At 49.8% G+C, this 26242-nt stretch overlaps 1 protein-coding gene across 5 annotated transcripts in view; it reads left to right on the top strand.

The window, feature by feature from the left end:
* The window catches only part of dpy19l3 (dpy-19 like C-mannosyltransferase 3), a 162316-nt gene that overhangs the window by 17674 nt on the left and 118400 nt on the right, over positions 1 to 26242 (top strand). Inside the window, exon 1 of one of the 5 annotated variants that reach the window (XM_072518122.1) lies at positions 24432 to 24752. The exons of 3 other annotated variants lie outside the window; for them this stretch is intronic. In XM_072518122.1, coding sequence (XP_072374223.1) covers positions 24474 to 24752 — 279 coding nt within the window. In that variant the 5' untranslated portion in view covers positions 24432 to 24473. Of the gene's footprint in view, positions 1 to 24431; positions 24753 to 26242 lie in introns of those variants that run through there. One more of the 5 variants, XM_072518118.1, reaches the window with a different exon arrangement.

The raw sequence follows: 26242 nt of genomic DNA, 5'->3' as shown, positions 1-26242 counted from the left end.
GCACGGGCTTGGAGGGCCGAAGGACCTGTTCCTGTGCTGTACATTTCTTTGTTCTTTGTTCTTTGGGGGTGCAGGGGACTGGATGTCACATGCACAAAGTTGTACCTGCTGGCAAAGTTGGACCATTCCTGGCTCGCGAAGCAGGGGCCCTTGTCCGACATCACAGTGAGTGGGATGCCGTGACAAGCAAAGGTCTCCTTGCAGGCACGGATGACCGCCGATGATGTGATGTCGTGCAGGCGTACGACTTCCGGGTAGTTCGAAAAATAGTCTACAATCAGAACATAGTCCCTGCCGAGCGCATGGAACAGGTCAACGCCTACCTTAGACCAAGGGGACGTGACCAACTCATGGGGCTGTAGGGTCTCACGTGGTTGGCCGGCTGGAACTGCTGACAGGTGGGGCAGTTGAGCACTGTGTTGGCGATGTCCTCATTGATGCCGGGCCAGTACACAGCCTCTTGGGCCCTCCATTGGCACTTCTCCACGCCAAGATGGCCCTCGTGTATCTGTTCCAAAACGAGCTGGCGCATGCTGTGCGGGATCACGATGCGGTCCAGCTTCAGGAGGACACTATCGACTACTGCCAGACTACTGCATGACGCGCTGTAGTAGGGGGTCAGCCGCAGTCTCGCGGCGAATGTGGATAAGGTGTTCATCCATGGTTGGAGGCCGTGAAGGCCACATGGGCGTCGACCTGGCAGACGAACCCCTTTGGGTCACACGGGGTGTTGACTGCCCTGGACAGAGCGTCGGCTATGATCAGGTCCTTGCCCGGGGTGTATAGGAGCTGGAAATCGTACCGCCGGAGTTTAAGCAGAATGCGCTGGAGGCGAGGGGTCATATCATTCAGGTCTTTTTGTATAATGTTGACCAGCGGGCGATGGTCGGTCTCGACAGTGAATTGGGGGAGGCCATACACGTAATCATGAAATTTGTCGACCCCAGTCAACAGGTCCAGGCACTCCTTTTCGATCTGCGCGTAGCGCTGTTCCGTGGGGGTCACGGCACGTGACGCATATGCAACGGGGGCCCATGATGAGGCCTCATCGCGTTGCAGGAGCACCGCCCCAATGCCGGATTGGCTGGCATCCGTTGAAATTTTTGTTTCCTTTGTGGGATCAAAAAATGCCAGTACCGGGGCTGTGGTAAGCTTGGTCTTAAGCTCCTCCCATTCACGCTCGTGGGCGGGAAGCCATTGGAAGTCTGCCGTCTTCCTGACCATGTCCCGGAGAGCTGTGGTATGGGAGGCGAGGTTGCGGATGAACTTCCCCAGGAAGTTGACCATGCCCAAAAATCGGAGGACCGCCTTCTTATCCGCTGGCTTCTGCATGGCCGTGATGGCTGCCACCTTGTCCGCATCCGGCCGCACACCCAACCGGGAGATGTGGTCCCCTAGGAACTTGAGTTTCCTCTGGCCGAAGGAACATTTGGCTCTGTTGAGGCGAAGGCCTTGGTCCTGTATTCATCTGAGTGGAAGGCGGAGCACGGAACAGAGTGGCTGGAGCTGAAAGCCAAGCTCACCACTGCACCCATCCTTGCATTCTTTGACCCAGACCGAGAGACTAAGATATCCACAGATGCGAGTCAGGATGGCATTGGGGCGGTGTTGCTTCAAAGAAACGTTATGTCATCCTGGGTACCAGTAGCATAAGCGTCACGGGCAATGACACCCACTGAGACCAGTGTTATGGGCCAGGGTTTAGAGAACCCCAAAGTATATCATGGAGCTCACCTGACCCACCACTTTTAATAGGTTGTGGGTATGGGGAGCACACGGCCCACTCTATAGGTGTGGTACAGCAGAAATGGAAAAGTATTTTTTAAAGCAAAACAATGTTTATTCTATGAATTCAAGTGAACCTTTTTAAAACAAACAGTGAACATCTTAGCAACCAATAATTCAAATACAATCCCCAAAGAATACAACACTAAGTAATCCTTTAAGCTTTCCTTTTTAACATCCATATGACTTAAAACACCTTCTACGAGAAGCACATTAGGTTTACATTCATTACTGAGAACATTTATAATTCTGAATTCACCAAATGATCAAGAGACAGTCTTTTGATGGCAGAGAGAACAGCAGTACACCTGCTTGGTCTGTCTTCAGCTCCAACACTGAAAACGAAACTAAAACACACACTACAGCCTGCTCAAAAACGAAAGTAAAAAGCTGACACAGCCCAGCTCCACCCACTCTCTGACATCACTGCAGTAGTAAACACCCATTTCTTAAAGGTACTCTCACTACAGATATTTATATGCACCCCCATTTATAAACACCCATTTTTTAAAGGTACTCCCACATGACACCAGATATGTGCAGATTGAGAAGGAGTGTTTAGATCTTCTCACCGGCATCCTCAAATTTCATGATTATGTCTATGGCTTGCCAACATTTACTGCTGAGACGGATCATAGGCCTCTGGTCCACATCATCCAAAAGGACCTGAACGACATGACACCTCGTTTGCAGAGAATTCTGCTCAAACTCCGGAGGTATGATTTCAATTTGGTGTGCACCCCTGGCAAGGAGCTCATCATCGGCGATACATTGTCCCGCTCCGTCAACTCACCCAGTGAACCACTGGAGATCATCCAACACATTGAATTGCAGGTACAACTATGTGCAAGCACTCCCAGCAACAGATGAGAAGATCGTTCTCATCCGAGAAGAGACGGCCAAAGACCCCCTGTTGCAGCGAGTCATCCACAACCTCAATAATGGCTGGCAGAAAGGGCAATGCCCTCAATTCTACAACTTCAAGGACGACCTGACACTGATCGACGGTATCCTGCTCAAGCTGGACAGGATAGTCATCCCGCTACGTCTCCAGAGCATGGTGCTGCGGCAGATTCATGAGGGACAACTGGGTGTAGAAAAGTGCAGACGCAGGGCCCAGCAAGCGGTCCACTGGCTCGGCATCAACCAGGACATCACGGACATGGTTCTGAACTGCGAAACCTGTCAGAAGTTCCAACCAGCGCAGAACAAGGAGACGCTCCAACCACATGACCTAGAGACCTCTCCATGGTCCAAGGTTGGCATTGACCTATTCCACATGAATGGTCGCGACTATATCTTAATCATCGATTACTTTTCGAACTATCCTGAGGTGCTGAAGCTGCCAGACCTCACCTCACGGACTGTCATCAAAGCGTGTAAAGAGACATTCTCACGGCATGGCATCCCGAACACTGTCATGAGCGACAATGGCCCGTGCTTCCACAGTCGAGAATGGTCCACGTTTGCCAAGAGCTACAATTTCAGACATGTCACCTCCAGTCCGCACTACCCACAGTCCAATGGCAAAGTCGAAAATGGAGTGCACATCGTTAAGCAGCTCATCCGCAAGGCCTCGGACTCCACTTCCGACATACACCTTGCACTACTTGCGTACCGGGCGACTCCCTTGCCCACTGGCATGTCGTCAGCTCAACGCCTGATGAACAGGGACCTGTGGACGACGCTTCCAGCCATACACCTGCCCAACCTTGATCACCATCTGGTGCTGCAGAAGATGCGGCAGCTTCTGACAGCCAGAAGCAGGGCTATGACGCACATGCCACCGATCTGGACATGCTATCCCCAGCAGACACGGTCAGGATCAAGATACCGGATGGTGGGTGGTCTGCTCCGGCTGTCGTTGTTCGACAGGCCGCGCCCAGATCCTATGTCATACGTATGGCTGATGGTTCCATTGTGCAAAGGAATTGAAGGGCACTGCGAAATTGTAGCGCACAAAGACTCCCGAGAGACGAATAGAGGTGAAGTCGATGAGGCTTTATTAAGTGTGACTTGTTCCCCGCAGTTCAGTAACAGACTGGCCTGCGAGGGAGAACTCCTGGTTCTTATACTCCGCCTTCAGGGCGGAGCTAGAGGTCAACAGCCAACCAGGACCCGGGATCTGTCAGCCAATGACATCACGGCTTCACAGTCCCACATGACCCCTAATGCATACTACCACACAGGGCTATGACGCACATGCCACCGATCTGGACATGCTATCCCCAGCAGACACGGTCAGGATCAAGATACCGGATGGTGGGTGGTCTGCTCCGGCTGTCGTTGTTCGACAGGCCGCGCCCAGATCCTATGTCATACGTATGGCTGATGGTTCCATTGTGCAAAGGAATTGAAGGGCACTGCGAAAAGTTGCTTGCCCACGACCACTTTCCCCTTCATTTCCACATGTCGAATTGCCACCACCAGACACCTCGAATCACGAGGCCACAAGTTGTGCCTCCCACTCGCCTGTCAAGACACCGTCATCCCCTCCACCACCTCTCCGGCGGTCGACGAGGATCAGACGCAAGCCTCAGAGACTGGACTTATGAGCATTTGTTTTGTTTGGTCTGTTCTGTATTCCTCAGTCAGTCACATTAGACAGACACATTCACATGTATATACATCGAAAAACAAAAAAAAAAGGGAGATGTCATGATATGCAAACATGCAACCAATGAACACTCAGAATAGGACACAACCAATGGGCAGTCAGGACACTCGAGGTGGCATCACCACAAGGGGGCATGACATAAACACTATAAAAGGGATGAGGTCCTCACACCCTGCCTCTTTCCACAGACAGACATCTAGAGAGTTAGACAGGGTTGATCAGCAGCATCACACCCCAGCACGTGGCTTAGAGCAAGCTCGTTCAGTTAGACTGAGTTACTGCAGCTAGATTAGCAGAGAGTCAAACTCATTTGAAAACTGTGTTAATAGTTCAATAGACACGTTGAACTCATTTCAGAGTCTGGAGCATCCTTTAGTTAAGACTGCATCAAGTAGCAGCCTGTGTTATCCGAAGCAGCATAACACAACACTACCTTCGTCTCCTCATAATCCCTTGCCACTCTGTCGACCCTCTAAGAGCTATTGCCAGAGGCTCTATCGCTGGTGCAAACAACAACGGAACAACGGCGATAGCGGGCACGGCTGCCTAGTTCCCCTGTGCAATTCAAAGTTTTATGAGCCCATATCGTTGGTCTGTACTCTCGCCACTGGTGCCACGTATAACAGGCGCACCCATGCCACAAATTACGGCCCGACCCAAACCTTCCCAGGACCTCAAAACAGGTACCACCACTCCACCCAGTCAAATGCCTTCTCCGTATGCATGGACACCACTACCCCCGATACCTGGGCTCTCGACAGGGTCATGATCACGTTTAACAGCCTCCTTATGTTACTAGAAAGTTGCCCGTCCTTTACAAAACCTGTTTGATCCTCCACAACCACACCCGGGACACAACCTTCCAACCATCCTGCCACCAACATAGCCAGCACTTTCACATCCGTATTGAACAGTGATGGGCCTATACGACTCACATTCCAACGGGTCCTTCCCCTCCTTTGGTATCAATGTGATCGTTGCCTGTGGCATCGTCTCCAGCAGCTCCCCCTTCTCCAGCACCTCATTAAACGCCCCTAAGAGATGTAGTGCTAGGTTTGTCTCAAACCCTTTTCGAATTCCGCCGGGTAAACATTGGGCCCCGGGGCCGCCTTCGACTTCATACCCCTTATACTGTCCAATATCTCCCTCCACCTCAAGGACTCCTCTATCGCCTGCCTCTTCTCTTCTTCCAACTGTGGAATTCCTGCCTGGTGGACGCCCTCGAGTACTCCCTACCTACCTCAACTATCTCGTTCATTAACCGATCATATTCCTCCCTCCTTTTCCTACCCGCATGTGCCTTGAGCGAGATGATAGCCCCTCGGAGCAACGCTTTTCGTGCCACCGACACCTTCCCGTTTTGGTTCAATTATACATAATCTTTAATCAAAGCCGCACTTTCACAAAACCCTTTATCTGCCAACAACCCCGAACCAAGCCTCCACCCCAGCCTCCGCTCCCATCCTGATCTAAACCGTACCTCCAGCCAGTGGGGCGCTTGGTCCAAGATTACTATCCCCGCGTACTCTGCCCCCTCCACCCCAACCAAAACCTCCCGACTCACCACAAAACAGTTGATTCTTGAATGCGCCCTATAAACATGAGAGAAAAAGGAATACTCCCTTCCCCCGAGTTCTTGAAGCACCACGGGTCCACTGTACCCATCTTTTCCGTTAAACCCACCCAGCCTTTGTCATTCATATCCTACCCATTGACCTGGGGCTCGATCTATCGACCCTCGGCTCTAGGACACAATTGAAATTTCCTCCCATAATCAACTGGGGTGTGGCCAACTCCGGGATCACTGCCAGCAACCACCTCATAAAACCTACATCGTCCTAATACACATTCACCAATACCACCGGCGTCTCCTCCAATACCCCACTTACCATCCCATATCTCCCCCCCAGGTCCCTCACTTCCTTCACACTCACAAACCCCATTTTCTTGCTCATCAAAATGGCCATGCCTGCAAATTTGAACCAAACCCCGAGTGGAAAACCTGTCCCACCCATCCCTTCCTTAGCCTAACGGGGTCCTTCACGCGGAGGTGCGTCTCCTTCAGAAAGACCACCTCTGCTTTTAAACTGCTGAGGTGCGCAAGACCCAACAGCCTTTTCCCTCAAAACATCCTTCTCATGCCCAGTGTTCTCTGAATTTGGGATTGTGGGAAGCAATACAGGATTAGTTATTATTTATTAGTTATTATTAAAATTCAGGGTCTGTCTTCCGGTGGCGGCCATGGAGGGGTAGGCCACACATTTGATAGCTCACGCCTGTAACGTACTTTTGGACCCTTTTTCCCCGTTTTTTTCCGGATTTTATGGGATAAAGCAGTGAGACAGTGAGGAGAAATTCCCCTTCGGTGTATGGAGAATTGGACCAGAAGTGGCCGTGTGAGACGACTAAGTCCAATAAAGGAGACGCAAGCAGAGCTGGTAACACGGGACAGCATGGCGGAGGGCAAGGGCCGCGGGGAGACGGCACAGTGGTTGAAGGAGCAGCTGGTGAAGTTTTTCGAGGATTGCTTCGCCAAGCTGAAGAAGGACACCATGGACACGCCGATTCAGGCTTCAATTGATCAAGTGGTTCAGAATCAGAAACCCACGGGAGAGCGATCCAGGTTGGTCGAACAAAAGTTGTCCGAACACGAGGAGTATATCATCGTGCTGGAAAGCAAGGTTGGGATGATGACGACCGCCAGAAAAGAATGCAGGAGAAGCTGGAGGACCTGGAGAATAGATCCAGGAGGCAGAGTCTCAGAATCGGTGGCCTCCCTGAAGGTAGTGAGGGATCAGATGCGAGGGCCTATGTGACAAACATATTGGAGAAGTTGATGGGGGCTGGGGCATTCTCTCGGCCCCTGGAATTGGACAGAGCGCACAGAGCCCTCGCGAGGAAGCCCAGAGCGAACAAACTGCCGAGGGCCATGGTGGTACGTTTTCACCATTTCATGGACAAGGAACACGTTTTGCGGTGGGCCAAGAAAGAACGGAGCAGCAAGTGGGAGAACTGTGAGTTGCGCATTTATCAGGACCTGGGAGCGGATTTGGCCAAGAGGCGAGCTGGGTTAAATTGGGCAAAAACGACCCTCTTTAAGAAGAAGGGAGTGCAGTTCGGGATGCTGTACCCAGCCCGCCGGTGGGGGGTCACATGAGGAACGGGACTTCTACTTTGAAACGCCAGACAAAGTATGGACCTTTATTAAAGAAATGAAGCTGGAGGCAAATTAAAAGACACTGAAGCCTTGGAGAAGTACTGCGGCAGCGATTTGTGGTGCTGGACTGTATAAATTTAAGTAGCACTGTGTGAAGTGATGGGCTGTGTGGATGGTTAAAGGTTGATCTGTCTTGCAGGGACCTTGTTAGAGGGGGGATGGGCTTTGAATTTAGTTCTGCTTTTTTGGTGACTATTTTTCTAAAGGGATTGTTTCTTCACTGTTTCTCCATTCTGTTGTTTGTTTACTGAGGAATGTGATGCTTTTAAAATGTTTATTCGTGGGGGAGAGAGAGGAGAGTGCAATAGGGAGATAGACAGCTTGGTGCCAGGGGCGGGAGCTATTGAGTCAGCATGGGTCAGCTGACTCTCGGAAGCCAAGTGGGAGGTGGACAGGTGTTAAACTGGAGCTTGACTTGGGGGATTGGGTTTTTAGTGTTGTTGCTATTGGGGGGGGGGGCTGCTTTGCTGACGAGGGAGGAACTGTTACTAGGGGACAAATGGGAGGTCGGGAACAGCGACAGCCCGAGTGGGGACTCAAGGAAGCGGAGGGCGCGAGCTCGAGGCTGGCCTAAAAAGGGTGATGGCTAGTTGGCCCGGGGGGGGGGGGGGGGGGGGGGGTTGGGGTTGGGGTTGGAAGCCCCCACTCCAGGCTGATCACATGGAACATGAGAGGACTGAATGGGCCGGTCAAGAGGGCTTGCGGGTTCGCGCATTTGAGGGAAGTGAAGGCGGACATGGCAATGCTACGAGAGGCACACCTAAAGGTTACAGACCAGAAGAGATTGAGGAAGGGGTGGGTTAGCCAAGTGTTCCACTCAGGACTGGACTCAAAGACCAGGGGGGTAGCAATCTTGATCAGCAAACGAGTGGCATTTGCGGCAGGGAGAATAGTGTCAGACACTGGTGGTAGGTACATAATGATGAGTGGGAAGCTGGAAGGGGTACGAGTGATACTTGTGAACATATATGCTTCGAATTGGGACGACGTGGAATTAATAAGGTGGGTGTTAGGTAAGATCCCAGACTTAGAGTCACATAACCTGATCATGGGAGGGGACTTCAACACAGTCATTGATTCGGAATTAGACCGGTCAAAATCCAGGACAGGGAGGAGGCCGGCTGCGGCAAAGGAATAGAAGGGTTTTATGTAACAGATGGGGGGAGTAGACCCATGGAGGTTTGCACGGCCGAGGACTAAGGAGTGTTCCTTTTGTTCACATGTCCACAAGGTATACTCTCGCATCAACTTTTTTGTTCTGAGCAGGGCGCTAATACCGAAGGTGGTGGATACTGAGTATTCGGCAATTGTAGTGTCGGATCATGCCCCGCACTGGGTGGATCTACGGGTTAGTGTGGAGAGAGGGCAACACCCGCTGTGGAGACTAGATGTGGGATTGCTGGCGGACGAGGAGGTCTGTGGGCAGGTTAACAAGTCCATCCAGAACTACCTGGAAACAAATGATACGGGGGAGGTCTCTGCAGCGACGGTCTGGGAAGCTTTGAAGGCAGTAGTCAGAGGGAAATTAATCTCGATACGGGCCCACAAAGAAAAGGTGGAACGAGCTGAGAGGGATAGATTAGTGGAGGAGATACTCCAGGTGGCAGGAGATACTCTGAGGCCCCGTATGTGGGGCTACTGAGGGAGCGGCGGAGGTTACAGGTGGAGTTTGGGCTGTTGACCACAGGGAAAGCAGTGGAACAGTTGAGGAAGGCAATGGGGGTGATCTATGAGTACGGGGAAAAGGCAAGTAGAATGTTGGAGCACCAGCTCAGGAAAAGAGAGGCGGCCTGGGAGATAGGTAAAGTAAAGAGTAGAGACGGTAATACTGTCCTGGACCCAGCGGGGGTGAACGAGGTGTTTAAGGACTTTTATAGCAAATTATATGAGTCGGAACCCCCGGCTGGGGTGGAGGGGATGAGGCAATTTCTGGATCAGTTGAGGTTCCCGAGGGTGGAGGAGGACCTGGTGGAGGAGCTGGGAGCCCCAATTGAGATTGAGGAAATAATCAAGGGGCTGGAGGGCATGCAGTCGGGCAAGGTCCCGGGGCCTGACAGCTACCGGTGGAATTCTATAAGAAGTTTCAGAGATATTGAGCCCACTGCTGGTGAGGACATTTAACGAAGCAAGAGAGAAGGGAGTCCTCACCCAACAATGTCGCAGGCCTCGATTTCATTGATCTTGAAACGGGAGAAGGAGCCGGAGCAATGTGGGTCATACAGGCCGATTTCTTGACTGAATGTGGATGCCAAACTGCTGGCTAAGATACTGGCCACAAGGGTAGAGGGCTGTGTCCTGGGGGTGATAGGGGAAGACCAGACCGGATTTGTTAAGGGAGGGCAACTCTAGGCCAATATTCAAAGGCTTCTAAATGTTCTTATGATGTCCTCAGCAGGAGAGGAGGCGGAGGATATGATAGCGATGGATGCGGAGAAGACTTTTGATCGAGTGAAGTGGAATTACCTGTGGGAGGCGCTGGGAAGGTTTGGGTTTGGTGAGGCCTTTATTGACTGGGTGCGGTTGCTCTATCAGGCACCAGTAGCGAGTGTGCGTACGAACCGGCTGAGGTCGGGATATTTTGAACTACACCGAGGGACGAGGCAAGGCTGCCCCCTCTCCCGTTACTGTTTGCTCTGGCCATAGAGCCATTGGCCATGGCGTTAAGAGCCTCTAGGAACTGGAAAGGGCTGGTTCGGGGGGGGGGGGGGGGGGAGGGGGCACCGGGGTCTCGCTCTACGGCGATGACGTGCTCTTGTACATTTCGGACCCATTGGAGGGGATGGGGGAAGTAATGTGAACCTTGGGGGAATTTGGCAATTTTTTGGGGTATAAATTGAACATGGGGAAAAGCGAGATGTTTGCGATCCAGGCAAGAGGGCAGGAGAAGAGACTGGGCGAGCTGCCGCTTAGAATGGTAAGGAAGAGCTTTCGATATCTGGGAATCCAGGTGGTCGGGAAATGGGTGGTACTACACAAGTTAAACCTATCCCGGTTGGTAGAACAAATGGAAGGGGACTTTAAGAGATGGGACATGCTTCCGCTATCACTGGCGGGAAGGGTACAGACCGTGAAAATGACGGTCCTCCCCAGATTTCTGTTTGTCTTTCAGTGCCTCTCCCTCTTCATCCCCAAGGCCTTTTTCAAGCGGGTGAATAAGATTATTTGGGGCTTTGTGTGGGTAAGTAAAACCCCGCGAGTGAAGTAAGTGTTGCTGGAGCGCAGTCGGGGGGAGGGTGGGTTGGCGCTGTCGAACTTCTGCAATTACTACTGGCCGGCTAATATAGCCATGATCAGGAAGTGGGTAGTGGGGGAGGCGTCGGCATGGGAGTGGATGGAGACGGCATCATGTAAAGACACCAGTCTGGGAGCATTGGTAACGGCACCTCTGCTGTTCTCGCCGGCCCGATACTCCACAAGTCCGGTAGTAGTGGCGGCTCTGAGGATCTGGGGGCAGTGGAGGAGATATAAGAGAGTGGGGGGAGCATCGATTTGGACCCCGATTTATAACAACCACAGGTTTGTACTGGGTAAGCTAGATGGCGGGTTCCGGAGTTGGCAGAGGGCAGGAATTAGAAGGATGGGGGATCTATTTTTAGATGGGAGCTTCCCCAGCTTGAAAGCTTTGGAGAATACATTTAAATTGCCAGCAGGGAATGGTTTTGGGTATTTGTAGGTGCGCGACTTCCTGAGAAAACAGGTGCTGGCCTTTCCGCTGCTGCCGCCACGGGGGAAAGAGGATAGAGTAGTTTCCAGTACCTGGGTGGGAGAGGGGAAGGTTTTGGATATTTACCAGGAGCTTTCAGAGGCGGAGGAAACTCCGATGGAGGAGCTTAAGGGCAAGTGGGAGGACGAGCTAGGAGGAGAGACAGAGGCGGGTCTATGGGCAGATGCCCTAAGCAGGGTTAATACATCCTCATCATGTGCCAGGCTTCGTCTGATACAATTTAAGGTAGTCCACCGGGTACACATGACAGTGGCTAGGATGAGCAAGTTTTTCGGGGTAGAGGATAGGTGTGCGAGGTGCGCGGGAAGCCCAGCAAATCATGCCCACATGTTCTGGGCATGCCCAAAGCTTAGAGGGTTTTGGCAGGGTTTTGCCAAGGCAATGTCCACGGTGCTAAAAACACGAGTGGTGCCGAGTCCGGAGGTAGCGACCTTTGGAGTGTCGGAAGATCCGGGAGTTCAGGGGGCGAAAGAGGCCAACGTCCTGGCCTTTGCCTCCCTGGTAGCCCAGAGACTGATCTTATAAATGTGGAGGGACTCTAAGATTAATGTGGAGGGACTCGAAGCCCCCGAGCGTACAGACCTGGGTTAGTGACATGGCTGGGTTTCTCAGTCTCGAGAAAATAAAGTTTGCCTTAAGAGGGTCAATGTTAGGGTTCACCCGGAGGTGGCAGCCGTTCGTCGACTTTCTCGAGGAAAATTAAAAATGTCAGCAGATGAAGTATTCCAAGAGGGGGGGGCGGATTGTTGTTTAGTTGAGGTGTGTGAAGATTGGGCTGGGGAGGGAAATGTTTATTTTACCATGTTGATGTCATTGTTTTAGTTACTGGTATAAAAATTTTCAAATACCTTAATTAAATATTATTTTTTAAAAATTAAAATTCAGGGTCTGTTGCATGAAGTTGATCAAATGTGCCACAGGATGGCAACAAAAATGATCATATTTTCATTGTGCCCAAATTACATATTTGGGGCGAGGTTCTCCGTTTCTGAGACTAAGTGTTGGCGCTGACTCTCAATTTGTGGACTTTCACGACAGCAAAACTGGCTGGACCAATTCAACGACAATGGAAGGGCTAGCACCAGCGCCACATGGAACACATTCAATTCCAATGAAAAACGGTGGGAGATTCGCCGGGTCTGTAATTGCCACCTGGGAGGCTGTCAAGCTGCAGCCGCGTATACACATTACAATCCTTTTTTAAAAAATATATATTTTATTCAAATTTTTCGGCCAAACAAAACAATACAAAGATTTTTCCCTTTTAACAACAATAAAATAATATAAATAACAGTGACCGTTTTTAACAAATCAATAAATAATATATAAACTAAATGGCAACTGCCATAACAAAAATAATAACTCTCCCAGATAATAAAATCAAACAATCCAATATACATAAACAAGTACAAATATCTATACAAGGACACCCCTGAGGACCCACCCAAGCCCCCCCCCCCCCCCCTCCCCCCCCCCCCCCTCCCCCCCTGGGTTGCTGCTGTTACCTTCCCATTTCCTTTATCGTTCCGCGAGGTAGTTAATGAACGGTTGCCACCGCCTGGTGAACCCTTGAGCCGAACCCCTTAGTGCGAACTTTATCCGTTCTAGTTTTATAAACCCTGCCATGTCGTTTATCCAGGTCTCCACGCCCGGGGGTTTGGCTTCCTTCCACATAAGCAATATCCTTCGTCGGGCTACTAGGGACGCAAAGGCCAAAACATCAGTCTCTCTCGCCTCCTGCACTCCCGGCTCTTCTGCAACCCCAAATATAGCCAACCTCCAGCTTGGCTCGACCCGGACCCCCACCACCTTCGAAAGCACATTTGCCACCCCCACCCAAAATCCCTGCAGTGCCGGGCATGACCAAAACATGTGGGTGTGGTTTGCTGGGCTTCTCGAGCATCTCCCACACCTATCCTCTACCCCAAAAAATTTACTGAGCCTTGCTCCGGTCATATGCGCCCTGTGCAAAACCTTGAATTGTATCAGGCTTAGCCTGGCGCACGAGGACGAAGAGTTTACCCTACGTAGGGCATCTGCCCACAGACCCTCTTCAATCTCTTCCCCCAGCTCTTCTTCCCATTTTCCCTTCAGCTCATCCACCATGATCTCCCCCTCGTCCCTCATTTCCCTGTATATATCCGACACCCTACCATCCCCCACCCATGTCCCTGAGATCACTCTATCCTGAATCTCCTGCGTCGGGAGCTGCGGGAATTCCCTCACCTGTTGCCTCGCAAAAGCCCTCAGTTGCATGTACCGAAATGCATTTCCTTGGGGCAACCCATATTTTTCCGTCAGCGCTCCCAGACTCGCAAACGTCCCGTCTAAGAACAGATCTCTCAGTTGCACAATCCCAGCTCTCTGCCATGCTCCAAATCCCCCATCTATTCTCCCCGGGACAAACCTATGATTTCTTATCGGGGACCGCACCGAGGCTCCCGTCCTTCCCCTATGCCGTCTCCACTGCCCCCAAATTTTCAGTGTTGCCACCACCACTGGACTTGTGGTGTATTTCTTCGGGGAGAACGGCAACGGCGCCGTCGCCAGTGCTTGTAGGCTGGTTCCTTTGCAGGACGCCATCTCCAGTCTCTTCCACGCCGCTCCCTCCCCTTCTCCCATCCACTTACACACCATTGAGATATTGGCGGCCCAGTAGTACTCACTTAAGCTCGGTAGTGCCAGTCCCCCCCCTATCCCGGCTACGCTGCAAAAACCCCCTCCTCACTCTCGGGGTCTTCCCAGCCCACACAAAACTCATGACACTTTCTCGATTTTCATGAAAAAAGCCTTCGTGACCATCACCGGGAGGCACTGAAACACAAAAAGGAATCTCGGGAGGACTACCATTTTGACCGCCTGCACCCTACCCACCAGTGACAGGGGCACCATGTCCCATCTCTTAAAATCCTCCTCCATCTGTTCCACCAATCGTGTTAGATTAAGCCTATGTAAGGTTCCCCAACTCCTGGCTATCTGAATCCCTAAGTACCGGAAATCTCTTGTTACCTTCCTCAGCGGTAAATCATCTATTCCCCTGCTCTGCTCCCCCGGATGCACCACAAACAACTCACTCTTCCCCGTATTCAATTTGTACCCTGAGAGTTCCCCAAACTCCCTGAGTGTCTGCATTATCTCAGGCATCCCCTCCACTGGGTCCTCAACATACAGCAATAAATCATCTGCATACAATGATACCCGGTGTTCTTCTCCTCCCCTGAGTACTCCCCTCCACTCCTGGAGCCCCTCAGTGCTATGGCCAGGGGCTCAATTGCCAATGCAAACAGTAACGGAGACGGGGGACACCCCTGCCTCGTCCCTCTATAAAGACGGAAGTAGTCAGACCTCTGCCTGTTCGTGACCACACTTGCCACCGGGGCCCTATATAGCAGCTGTACCCATCCAATAAACCCTTCTCCAAAACCAAATCTCCTCAACACTTCCCACAGATAGTCCCACTCCACTCTGTCGAATGCTTTCTCGGCGTCCATCGCCACCATTATCTCCGCCTCCCCCTCTGGTAGGGGCATCATCATCACCCCTAGCAGCCTCCGTATGTTCGTGTTCGGCTGTCTCCCCTTAACGAACCCAGTTTGATCCTCGTGGACCACCCCCGGGACACAGTCCTCTATCCTCGTCGCCATCACCTTGGCCAGGAGCTTAGCATCTACGTTTAAAAGGGAAATGGGCCTGTAGGACCCACACTGCAGCGGGTCTTTTTCCTTCTTCAAAAGTAGCGATATCGTCGCCTCCGACATAGTCGGGGGCAACTTCCCCCTTTCCCTGGCCTCATTAAAGGTTCTCGTCAAAAGCAGGGCCAGTAGGTCCATATATTTCCTATAAAATTCCACCGGGAATCCATCCGGTCCCGGGGCCTTCCCCGCCTGCTGCTCCCAATCCCTTTACCACCTCCTCCATCTCAATCTGTGCTCCCAGTCCCGCCCTCTCCTGCTCCTCCACCTTCGGGAATTCCAGCTGATCCAGGAAACACATCATTCCCTCCTTCCCTTCCGAGGGCTGAGCCTTATATAACCTCTCATAGAATGCCTTGAACACCCCGTTCACTCTCTCCGCTCCCCGTTCCATCTCTCCCTCCTCATCTCTCACCCCACCTATCTCCCTCGCCGCTCCCCTCTTCCTCAATTGGTGGGCCAGTAGCCGACTCACCTTCTCTCCATACTCATACTGTACACCCTGTGCCGCCCTCCACTGTGCCTCTGCCTTACCTGTGGTCAGCAGGTCAAATTCCACATGTAACCTTTGTCTTTCCCTGTACAGTCCCTCCTCCGGTGCCTCTGCATATTGCCTGTCCACCCTCAGAAGTTCTCTCAACAATCGCTCCCTTTATTTACCCTCTTGCTTCCCTTTATGTGCCCTTATGGATATCAGTTCCCCTCTGACCACCGCCTTCAACGCCTCCCAGACCACTCCCACCTGAACCTCTCCGTTGTCATTAAGTTCCAAGTACCTTTCGATACACCCCCTCACCCTTAGACATACCCCCTCATCCGCCAATAAGCCCATATCCATTCTCCAGAGTGGGTACTGTTCTTTTTCCTCTCCTACCTCCAGGTCTACCCAATGTGGAGCGTGGTCCGAAATGGCTATGGCCGTATACTCCGGCCCTGTCACCTTCGGAATCAGTGCCCTTCCCAAGACAAAAAAGTCTATCCGTGAGTATACCTTGTGAACATGGGAGAAAAATGAGAACTCCTTACTCCTAGGCCTAATAAATCTCCAGGGGTCTACTCCTCCCATCTGCTCCATGAAGTCCTTGAGCACCCTGGCCGCTGCCGGCCTCCTCCCGGTCCTGGACCTCGACCGGTCCAGCCCTGGATCAAGCACCGTATTGAAGTCTCCCCCCCATTACCAACTTTCCCGCCTCCAGGTCCGGGATACGCCCCAACATACGCCTCATAAAATTTGCATCATCCCAGTTCGGGGCGTATACGTTCACCAGAACCACTGCCTCCCCTTGCAATCTGCCACTCACCATCACATATCTACCCCCACTATCCACCACTATGGTCTTTGCCTCAAACAGTACCCGTTTCCCCACTAAGATAGCCACCCCCCTATTCTTCACATCTAAACCCGAATGAAACACCTGCCCCACCCATCCTTTGCGTAGTCTGACCTGGTCTATCAGTTTCAGGTGCGTCTCCTGCAACATAACCACATCTGCCTTTAATTTCTTTAGGTGTGCGAGTACCCGTGCCCTTTTAATTGGCCCGTTCAGCCCTCTCACGTTCCATGTGATCAGCCGGGTTGGGGGGCTCTTTACCTCCTCCCCCCCCCCCCCCCCCTTGTCGACTAGCCATCCCCTTTTTTAACCCAGCTCCTCACCCGGTTCCCACGTACCTGTATATCCCACCGACGGTGCCCCCCCCCCCCCCCCCCCCCCCCCCCCGTTTCGACCACTCCATCCCATAACAGCTCCCCCTTCTCCTTAGCAGCAGCAACCCAGTTAACCCTCCGCTAGATCCCCCTCTAGCGTAGTTGCACCCCCCATGTTGCTCCCAGAAGTCAGTGAACTCTGGCTGACCTCGGCTTGCCCTCGGCCCCCACTGTGCGAGGCCCCCTCCTTCCTGCGTCCCTGTTCCCGCCACAATTACCATAGCGCGGGAGCAAAGCCCCCGTTTCCCACTCGGCCCCGCCCCTAATGGCGCATTTCCCTTCTCCTTCCCCTTTCCGTCCCACCGGCGCCCACAGTTCCTCATACTTCCTCTCCCCCCCCCCCCCCAACATGGGGAAGAGAGAAAAGTTACAGGATCACAGAATTAACAAATTGAAAAATCATCCCCTTCCCCTTCCTCGCCCACATAATCACCCCACCACTTTGTCCCAGAAGCTCTTCCTCTTGCCAGACTATTCCAGCTTCTCGTCCACAATGAATGTCCACGCCTCTTCTGCCGTTTCAAAGTAGTGGTGCTTCCCTTGGTGTGTGACCCACAGTTGCCGGTTGCAACATTCCAAATTGAACCTTCTTTTTGTGAAGCACCGCCTTAGCCCGATTGAAACTTGCCCTCCTTCTCGCCACCTCCGCACTCCAATCCTGGTATACGCGGATCACCGCATTCTCCCACCTACAGCTCCGAGTTTTCTTCGCCCATCTGAGGACCGTCTCTCTGTCATTGTAGCGGAGAAACCTCACCACTATAGCTCGAGGTATTTCTCCAGCCTTTGGTCTTCGCGCCAGAACTCGATAGGCTCCCTCCACCTCCAAAGGGCCCGTCGGGGCCTCCGATCCCATTAGTGAGTGAAGCATCGTGCTCACATATGTCCCGACGTCCGCCCCTTCTGCGCCTTCGGGAAGACCCAGGACTCTTAAATTCTTCCTCCTCGAATTATTCTCCAGTGCTTCCAACCTCTCCACACACCTTTTGTGCTGTGCCTCGTGCGTCTCTGCCTTCACCACCAGGCCCTGTATTTCATCTTCGGTTTCAGCAGTCTTTGCCTTCACGACCCGAAGCTCCAGCTCCTGGGTCCTCTGCTCCTCCTTTCGCCCTTCAATCGCCTGTAATATCGGGGCCAACACTTCCTTCTTCAACTCCTTCTTCAGCTCTTCCACACAGCGCCGCAGGAACTCTTGTTGCTCCGGGCCCCATAACAAACGGCCACCTTCCGACGCCATCTTGCTTCGAGCTTCCCTTCCTTGCCGCTGCTCCAGCGGATCTTCTGCAATCCGGCCGCTATCCTCTCCTTTTTCCATGCGTGTCCGGGGGGATTCCCTTCTGGTTTACCGCACAGTGTTTTTGGCCGTTTAAATTGCCATTGGGGCTCCTATTAAGAGCCCAAAAGTCCGTTCCAACGGGAGGTGCCGAAACGTGTGACTCAGCTGGTCATTGCCGCACCCGGAGGTCTACACATTACAATCCTCACACACACACCATTCCAGCCAACAAGATGGCATTCGTTGTGTTGAAGCGCACCTATACAGCTGATGGGTCGGCTGGGGCCAGAGGGCACCTAGTGGGGTGGCCTGGGGGAGACACCTATGGCCCTAAGTTCGCAATAGGCTGTCAGCAGCGGGTGCAGCTGCATGGCTGCTTTTCCGGCTGCGGCAATGGTGTTCCGTGTCCGTCCACCCTGACCCCACAGCCCACCTCCTGGCCAACTGCCGCTACCCCCCGCCGGCCCTGGCAGAAGCCCCCCGCCAGCGGCACATTTGTCAGCTACCATGGTAATGTTGGATAGTGTCCGTACTCCCTCTCCCTCAGCATCCACAACATTGGTGTCATGATTTTTTAAAGCACAGATGAACCGCGCTGTCAGGAACTCAGCCCATCAGAGGAGGAGCATGGCAGAGGCCCCGGAGAATATGTCAATCCTGCTAATGATATGCAAACTGTGTCTACTGTACATGCGTTCCGGACCGCATTGACACTTGCTTCGAGGTGATGAAGAATAGCGATTTGGCGTCAAATTGATGCCCGCCACGATTTTAGTGTCGGAACCTATTCTCCGCCCAATCATGTTTCGTGATTTCGGCATCAGCCAATGGAGACTCCTGCCCTTGGCCTTTAATACCTTTTTTGTTGCATTTGGTTTTGTATTCCTTACCCACTTCCTTGTCTTTCCTCTTCTCCTTACCTGCTCCCTTTCTTCTCTTTCGGCCATTCCCGTCCTTTCCCTTCTCTTTTCCCCCACTTTATTTCTTCTGACCCCCAATTCCCTTGTCCAGAATGTTGCCAAAACAAATTTGTTGAGGTTTAACAAATTGCAGGAGCCTTTATTAAGATTTGAATATGCATCCGGAAAAATCTTAAGTGTCACGACCCCCTGGGCTAGTGTGCGGTCAATTCTACCCCACTTGACCCCGAGTCATAACACAATTGAAATTAACAAATAATTCTTAGAAAAGCGCCCAAAGTCTTTGTCCCTTGGCTGCACAATAAATAGGGTCGCCAGGTTTGTAGATTTAAACACAATTAATGTATTAATAACAATAACTGTAATTAAATATGCAGCAAATACAACTGGTTAACTATTATCTAATTCCTAACTCCCCCTGTTTAACTCGCCTACCAACCTTGAAACACACACACACAAGATGGACAAAGAAACACTGAGGGGAAAAGAGGGGTGTAAAGATAATGATTATAAAATCCCTAGAGTGCAGAAGGAGGCCATTCAGCACATTGAGTCCCCAACCACCCTCTGAAAGAACACCCAACCCAGGCCCACTCCCCCCGCTCTATCCCCGTAACCCTACCTAACCTACACATCCTTGGACACTAAGTGGCAATTTAGCATGGCCAATCCACCTAATCTGCACATCTTTGGACTTGAGAAGAAACTGGAGAACCCGGAGGAAACCCACGCAGACACTGGGAGAAAGTGCAAACTCCACACAGACAGTCACCCGGGGCTGGTATTTAACCTGGGTTCCAGAGGTAGTAATAAATGTAAATTAAAAAATCAAGGTGAAACAGCAAAAAGCCGAAGGAGTCGACTAAAATGGCAACTTTTAAAAAAAAATTTAGAGTCCCCAAATCATTTTTTCCAATTAAGGGGCAATTTAGCGTGGCCAATCCACCTACCCTGCACATCTTTGGGCTGTGGGGGTGAGACCCATGCAGACACTGGGAAAGTGTGCAAACATCCACATGGACATTCGGGGCCAGTGAGATAGCCGTGCTAACTACTGTGCCGCCCTGGCAATGAAAGTAAAAGGATAGGAGTCTTTGCTTCAGATGGTTGTCTTCTAGCACAGCTTCCTTCAGTCTCTGCTTTCAGTTCGAAATTTCTGCTTTCAATCTGTAATGGTTTTCACTGTAGATTCATCCAAGTTCTCTGTAGGCTCAGAAATACAGCAACTATGCAGCTTTTTTGGAGAGAGAGAGACTCACAGCTTTTTCTTTGAGCATCCAGGACCCAACTGTCTTTTCCTTGGTTCTCTGACAATCATCCCACATGAATAGGACCCAATCACTACCTGTTGCCAGGCAGAATAAGGTCTGAGTTCTGCTGTTGGAGAGCTAGCACAGTGTACTATTTTGTAACTTTTCAGTTCCTCACTTTTCTATTCGACTTACAGGCATATATGTACACTAAATATCCATGGATCAAAAATGATAATGGCAAAATAAAATAAATGGGAAATAAGTGAATCAACAGGCCCTTACAAAAGATAGAACGGGTGATTTCAAGCAAAAAACAAAGCTATTCAATCATTTCAAAGGCATAATTTCTACAGATATTTATTGGTCCACTCCTGAGGCCCCCCACCTTTGCGGATGCAATCTTAAGCCAATTTAACTCCCATATACCTTGCCAAGAACGAGCTGAGTGCACTGGAGACAGCAAAGGCTATGGGCCCGACAACATCTTGGCTACAGTGATCCAAATTAACCGTGCTTCTATCCAAGCCTCACAGAATGTGGAGGGTGAGGTCTACTGTTCTGGTTGCAGGTTGCATAAACGTCGATGGCTTGGGATATCTTTGTACAGAATTCCTTATCGGTGAGGAGAGCTGCATCCAGCCTCCATGGGGGCATTGGGCCCAGCCCTTCTCCAACCTCACATCCATGTAATGTGGCGCGTGGTGGAGATTACAATCGAGGAGTATTCCTTCTTTGTTACCCCTGGAGGCACCCTTTTCCCCAGGACAAAAAAATCTATATGCGAGTAGGCCTTGTGCATGTGGGAGAAGGAGAATTATTTTTCTCCTGGGTGATTGAAGCTCCACGGATCTACCCCCCTCCCTCCCCTCCTGTTTCAAAGCATTCAATTCTCGTGACAAGGTTCCTGTCCTGGGGTTAGATCTGTTCACTGTTGGGTCCTTTATGCAGTTAAAGTTCTCTCATGTTAAGTCGGTGGGTGTCGAGGTCCGGGATTTTGGCCGTTTTCTTGACGAATTCTGCGTCGTCCCAGTTTGGGGCTTATATATTTACCAACACTACTGGAGCCCCTTCCACCTCCTGTGGGGTCAGCTGCCCTCACCCTGTGGACCTGGCCCTGTTCATCCGGGCTTGCCCTTGCTCATGGGTCATTCAAAATGGCTGCCGACTATGTCTTCAATTTTGCCATCTCCACGTGTTGTCTGATGTGACCAGCGCTCTACCCTCTTTCCCGCCCCCTCCCCCTTTGGCTTTATTCCCTTCTCTACCTCCCCTGACCCCCCCCCCCCTTTCGCCTGTTGTTTCCCCTTAAGTTCTATTTTCCCCTTTCCCTCTGCCAGACTCCCCTAACAGTCGGATTCCCCCATTTAACCCCCATCTACCTCTTCTTCCCCCTTCCTCCGCACCTCTGCCTGCGGTCGCCTTGCTCCTCTTGAATTCTTGCAGCCGGTGTTCTGGCCATTTATCTTTATCGGTGGTTGCCCAGTCCATGTTTCTGGACAAACCAAGTAGTGTTCTTAGAATCATAGAATCTACAGTGCAGAAGGAGGCCATTCGACCCATCAGGTCTGCACCGGCCCCTGGAAAGAGAACCCTACCTAAGCTGACACCTCCACCCTATCTCCGTAACCCAGTAACCCCACCCCTTTTTGGGCACTAAGGGCAATTTAGCATGGCCAATCCACCTAACCTGCACATCTTTGGACTGTGGGAGGAAACCGGAGCGCCCGAAGGATATCCACGCAGACACGGAGAACGTGCAGACTCCGCACAGACAGTGACCCAAGGCGGGAATCGAACCTGGGACCGTGGAGCTGTGAAGCAACTGTGCTAACCGCTGTGCTACCGTGCCACCCATTCTTTACCCTGGTATGTGACCCATAGTTTGGCAGGTTAGAGCATGCTGCGATTCGGTCCCCTTAGCCCGTGGCGGCTTTTACGGGGTCCCATGTCATCGTTACGTGGGCTTCTAGCCTCTGCTCCATATTGTCCATTCCCTCCCTAATGGGGGCCAACGTGGCCTCCACTGCCGCCTCAACAGCTGCCAGGAGGACTTTTTCATCTCCTCCCTATGTCTTTGGAGCTCAGAGGTGATGAAGTACATCAGTTTGTCTATTTATTAATGATAATTTGGCATGAGATTAAATTTTCCAATTTTTAAAAGCACCTTTTGCAATATTTCTGCTAAAAATCCCTTGAGAATAATTTTTAAGATGGGGTTTATTGGCATGGCACATGCTATTGGTTACTTATTAGAATTTTTGGAAATTTATATGGAACAAAGGCAGCTGTTGCAAAGCTCTTTTTAGTGGTTGCCTTCTCTGGTACATGTTGTTTACCTTGCAGTTTGGTGCATTTTTGGTTGGGTACAGCTGTTACTTAGTTTAAACACACACCTCTGCTATCCCTAAGCCTCTGCACAAACATTTTAGTATCCAGGGTGGGCCCAATCTAGCTACATCCCGGATTAAAATGTTAGTCGCTGTAACTAAGGAACTAGTGCAAAATCGAAAATGTCTGAGTAAAAAGCAGTTGAGAAATGGGCATGATGCTAAAATTTGTTCTTTCATTGGTCCTTGCTGTTCATCTTGGCGTACACAGGATTACATAGTGACATTTAAGGGGCATCTTGACAAATACATGAATAGGATGGGAATAGAGGGATACGGACCCAGGAAGTGTAGAAGATTTTAGTTTAGACAGGCAGCATGGTCGGCACAGGCTTGGAGGGCCGAAGGGCCTGTTCCTGTGCTGTACTTTTTTTTGTTCTTTATACACTCCTAGAAGCTTGGTTGAAATAATTTCATTCCTTTCCTTTTGCTACAGACATTGTATGCTGCTCTGTCTGGATCTTTGAATGACAGCATTGTGCAATGCCTGGCCTGTTTTTACTGAGCCAATGGCAGGTGATCATTCCAAACATTTGCACCGTCTTTTTGCTACTGTGATTTGACATTTCCATCCAGGATGTAGCCAGGCTGGATCTACCACAGATTATACTAATATATTTGTGCAGTCATGGAGTTAATTATTTAAGCTAAGTAACAGCTGTATCCAACCAAAAATACTAGATCTGGAGTAAATTAGTGTTTAAGAGTGTGATTGTTGGCATCTATGACAGCATGAGTTGGGAGAGATGAACAGTGTGAAGGCAGCTGAGTGAGTACAGATTTCCCTGTACTAGAATTTCAGCACTGTAGCATAGCTGATTTACTGGATTTACGGGACTAACTGGATTGCTCTTTAAAAGAGCTAGTGTGCCGACTTGATGAGCTGAATAGCCTCCTTCTGTGCTGTAATTACTTCTAAGTTTGAGACCATTTTGTGCAGCAGAAAATTGAAGCTAGTGTTTAGAATTATATCTCATTTCTATAGTGACTTTAACATAGTAAGCTACAGGAGCAATTATCTAACCACGTTTGATATGAGCCACCAATATTAGGACAGGCGACCGAAAATTTGGCAAATTAAGTGGGTGTGAGGAGCTCCTTAAGGAGGAGAAAAAGATGAAGCGGTTTTGTGAGGGAATTCTGGAGTTGGGGTCCAAGCAGCTGAAGGCACAGTGGCCAGTGGTAAGAAAAAAATAGGATGCGCAAGAGACTAGAATTGGAGAAGCTAGATGACCTAGAAGGGTTGTGGAACTGGAGGAACTTACATTAATGTTTTTTGGACAGACCATAATCGAGTTATTAAGCCACAGATGAAAGGTGTGTCTCCAAATAAAATTCTTTGCTGATTGAAAGAAATTACAGGAATATGGGAAAGTGCAAGTGGTGGGACTAACTGGATTGCTCTTCAAAAGAGCTAGTGTGCCGACTTGATGAGCTGAATAGCCTCCTTCTGTGCTGTAATGTTCTGTGACTCTAAATGCTGTGCAGTTGAGAAGCTGTTACTCTGTCGGTGACTCTCCTTGTGCTTATTTTGGATAGTTTTAATTATTTTTTAAAATCTGCAACATGTTAATTGTACTAAATAAGCTGTGCCTCTGCGTTAGATAGTATTTTGTTCTGCATTATTAGCATTGCCTACACTTGATGGTAGTACAAGTTTAATTTAAGAGGATATTGCCAATGACTGAAGGAAATGAGATAATGCCTAGACTGAGTGATTACAATTTAATGAGTCCAGCAAACATCAGGATAACTCTCAGCACCTCATTGTGTCTTGGATTTTTAGTGGAGATGGGTACTACATTGAGCAGAGCAGCATACCAGCTACTGTATATGTGGTGTTGAGGCAAAAAGCAAAAGGCGACTGAGATTTTCTTGCATCCAGTGGTATATCAGCATGACGTTGAGGAAGAGGAAACTGCAATCTCATAATGTCTCTGATGCTTCACAGCATAGTTTGGAAAGAAATCATAAACAAACTAATGTTCATGCTGACACTAATGGAAGTAGTGACACCTCATCTTGGGAGTCGGCAACAACTGGGATATGGTTACCTCTACTGACATCGGAGATTATCCCACTGCTCGGTCTCTCAATGGGACTAATACTAGGATGCTTTCACTGCTGGTATGTTCTGTCACTACATGAGAATTTCCTATGGTTTTCAAATATACAGGTGAGCGTTTTGCTACTCGTCTTTCAAAGGAAAACATTTTCATGGCAGCAGATGTGCTCTTAGCTAACATGCTAATAGTGCTTTTAGCTAACATGCTAATATTACAGTATTTCCAGCCCACATTAGGGGGTTGAGTGAGATTAGTACTTTTTGACCTATTGAATGTATGCAGAAAGCTGTGTATCTGAATATAATTTCAGTTTATTCAGCCAGTTTTTAGCCCATGATATTACTGTCATTAGTTCTGAAACATTTTGTTCGGCTGCATGGTAACTATTATTGACTTGTCTTGTTTATTTTTTTGATCCAAATCCAATTTTTTTGTTCATGTATTATCTTTTTCAAAAAATATCAATGATAAGACACTGTTGTGCTGTATCTTGGAGTATTTCAATAATCTTTGAAAATTGCTCAATAAATTAAATCCTGAATATGTGCCTACCTGCTCAAATAATGAACCTATTTTGAATCTGTGACCTTCTGACTTGGAGGTGGAAATGCTACCCCTGAAGCAAGGTCATCACTGACCTATTTATCGTCAAAGGTGCTGTAATACAGCCAGCTGATGTGCAAGGAACATTTATGAACTTGAGCTTTCATATTTTCAGTGCTATCCAAGAGTAAACTGCAGTCTTCAATTCTTCACTAATATCAACATTTAATCAAATGAAGTATGCCCTGCTCATTATGTATTTTAAGGGTTCTCCAAATAAAGAGGAAAATAAATGTGCAAAAATTGTAAAATTCTGGAATAGGTCTGGCAGCAGAAGCAAGCTGGAAATGTGTGCAGTTCGGAGTAAACCTTACAGCAGAGGTGTATACTGTTCCAAAACAAATATTCAAATCATTCGCAGTTCTCAGTAACTTTTGATTATAAGTCCATGATAGAAAGCTTAACCTGACAATTAATCTCCCTCCCCTCTCTCTGTCTTTTATCTCAGTGTGATTGACACCCCAGATGACATCCAGATGGATTAGTTGGAGCCTGTGTTGAAGCATGCAATAACTGAGCATGCTCTGGTAATAGTTGGGGGAGGGAGAGGTTCATCAAACTATCTTTGGCTTTCTGCTAGACGATTAGAAGTTCAATGGTCCCCAATGAAGGAGAACATTTTGAAAACTCCTTGATTTATAGGAGGAAGAATTGAAATTGCCATTTACTTTTCTAATAGAAATACCAGTTTTGCTCTGCATCAGTTGCTGAATAATGCATGCAGAACTTTCCAGATTCTGAAGATTCCAGCCAAAAGCAATTGGGACTGAACCTGCATCAGTGCAGGACTGAAATATCAACCTAGATCATGAGGTCATGCCTTAAGTGGACCTGAACCTATGACCGTTTGACTTGAAGGTGAGAATGCTACTGAAACAAGGTCACCACTGGTCTGGTTAACAATCGTAACACTTTGCTTTGGGGAATCTCTTCTGGAATTTGGACAACTTACCTTGACCTGAATTGAAGCATTTCCTGTGCCATCCAGCTTCTATCT

Source organism: Scyliorhinus torazame, chromosome 10 (assembly GCF_047496885.1).
Source record: "Scyliorhinus torazame isolate Kashiwa2021f chromosome 10, sScyTor2.1, whole genome shotgun sequence".
Taxonomy (NCBI): Eukaryota; Metazoa; Chordata; class Chondrichthyes; order Carcharhiniformes; family Scyliorhinidae; genus Scyliorhinus; species Scyliorhinus torazame.
Note: the sequence above shows the minus strand (reverse complement) of the source record. Positions and strands in the feature narration are given on the sequence as shown.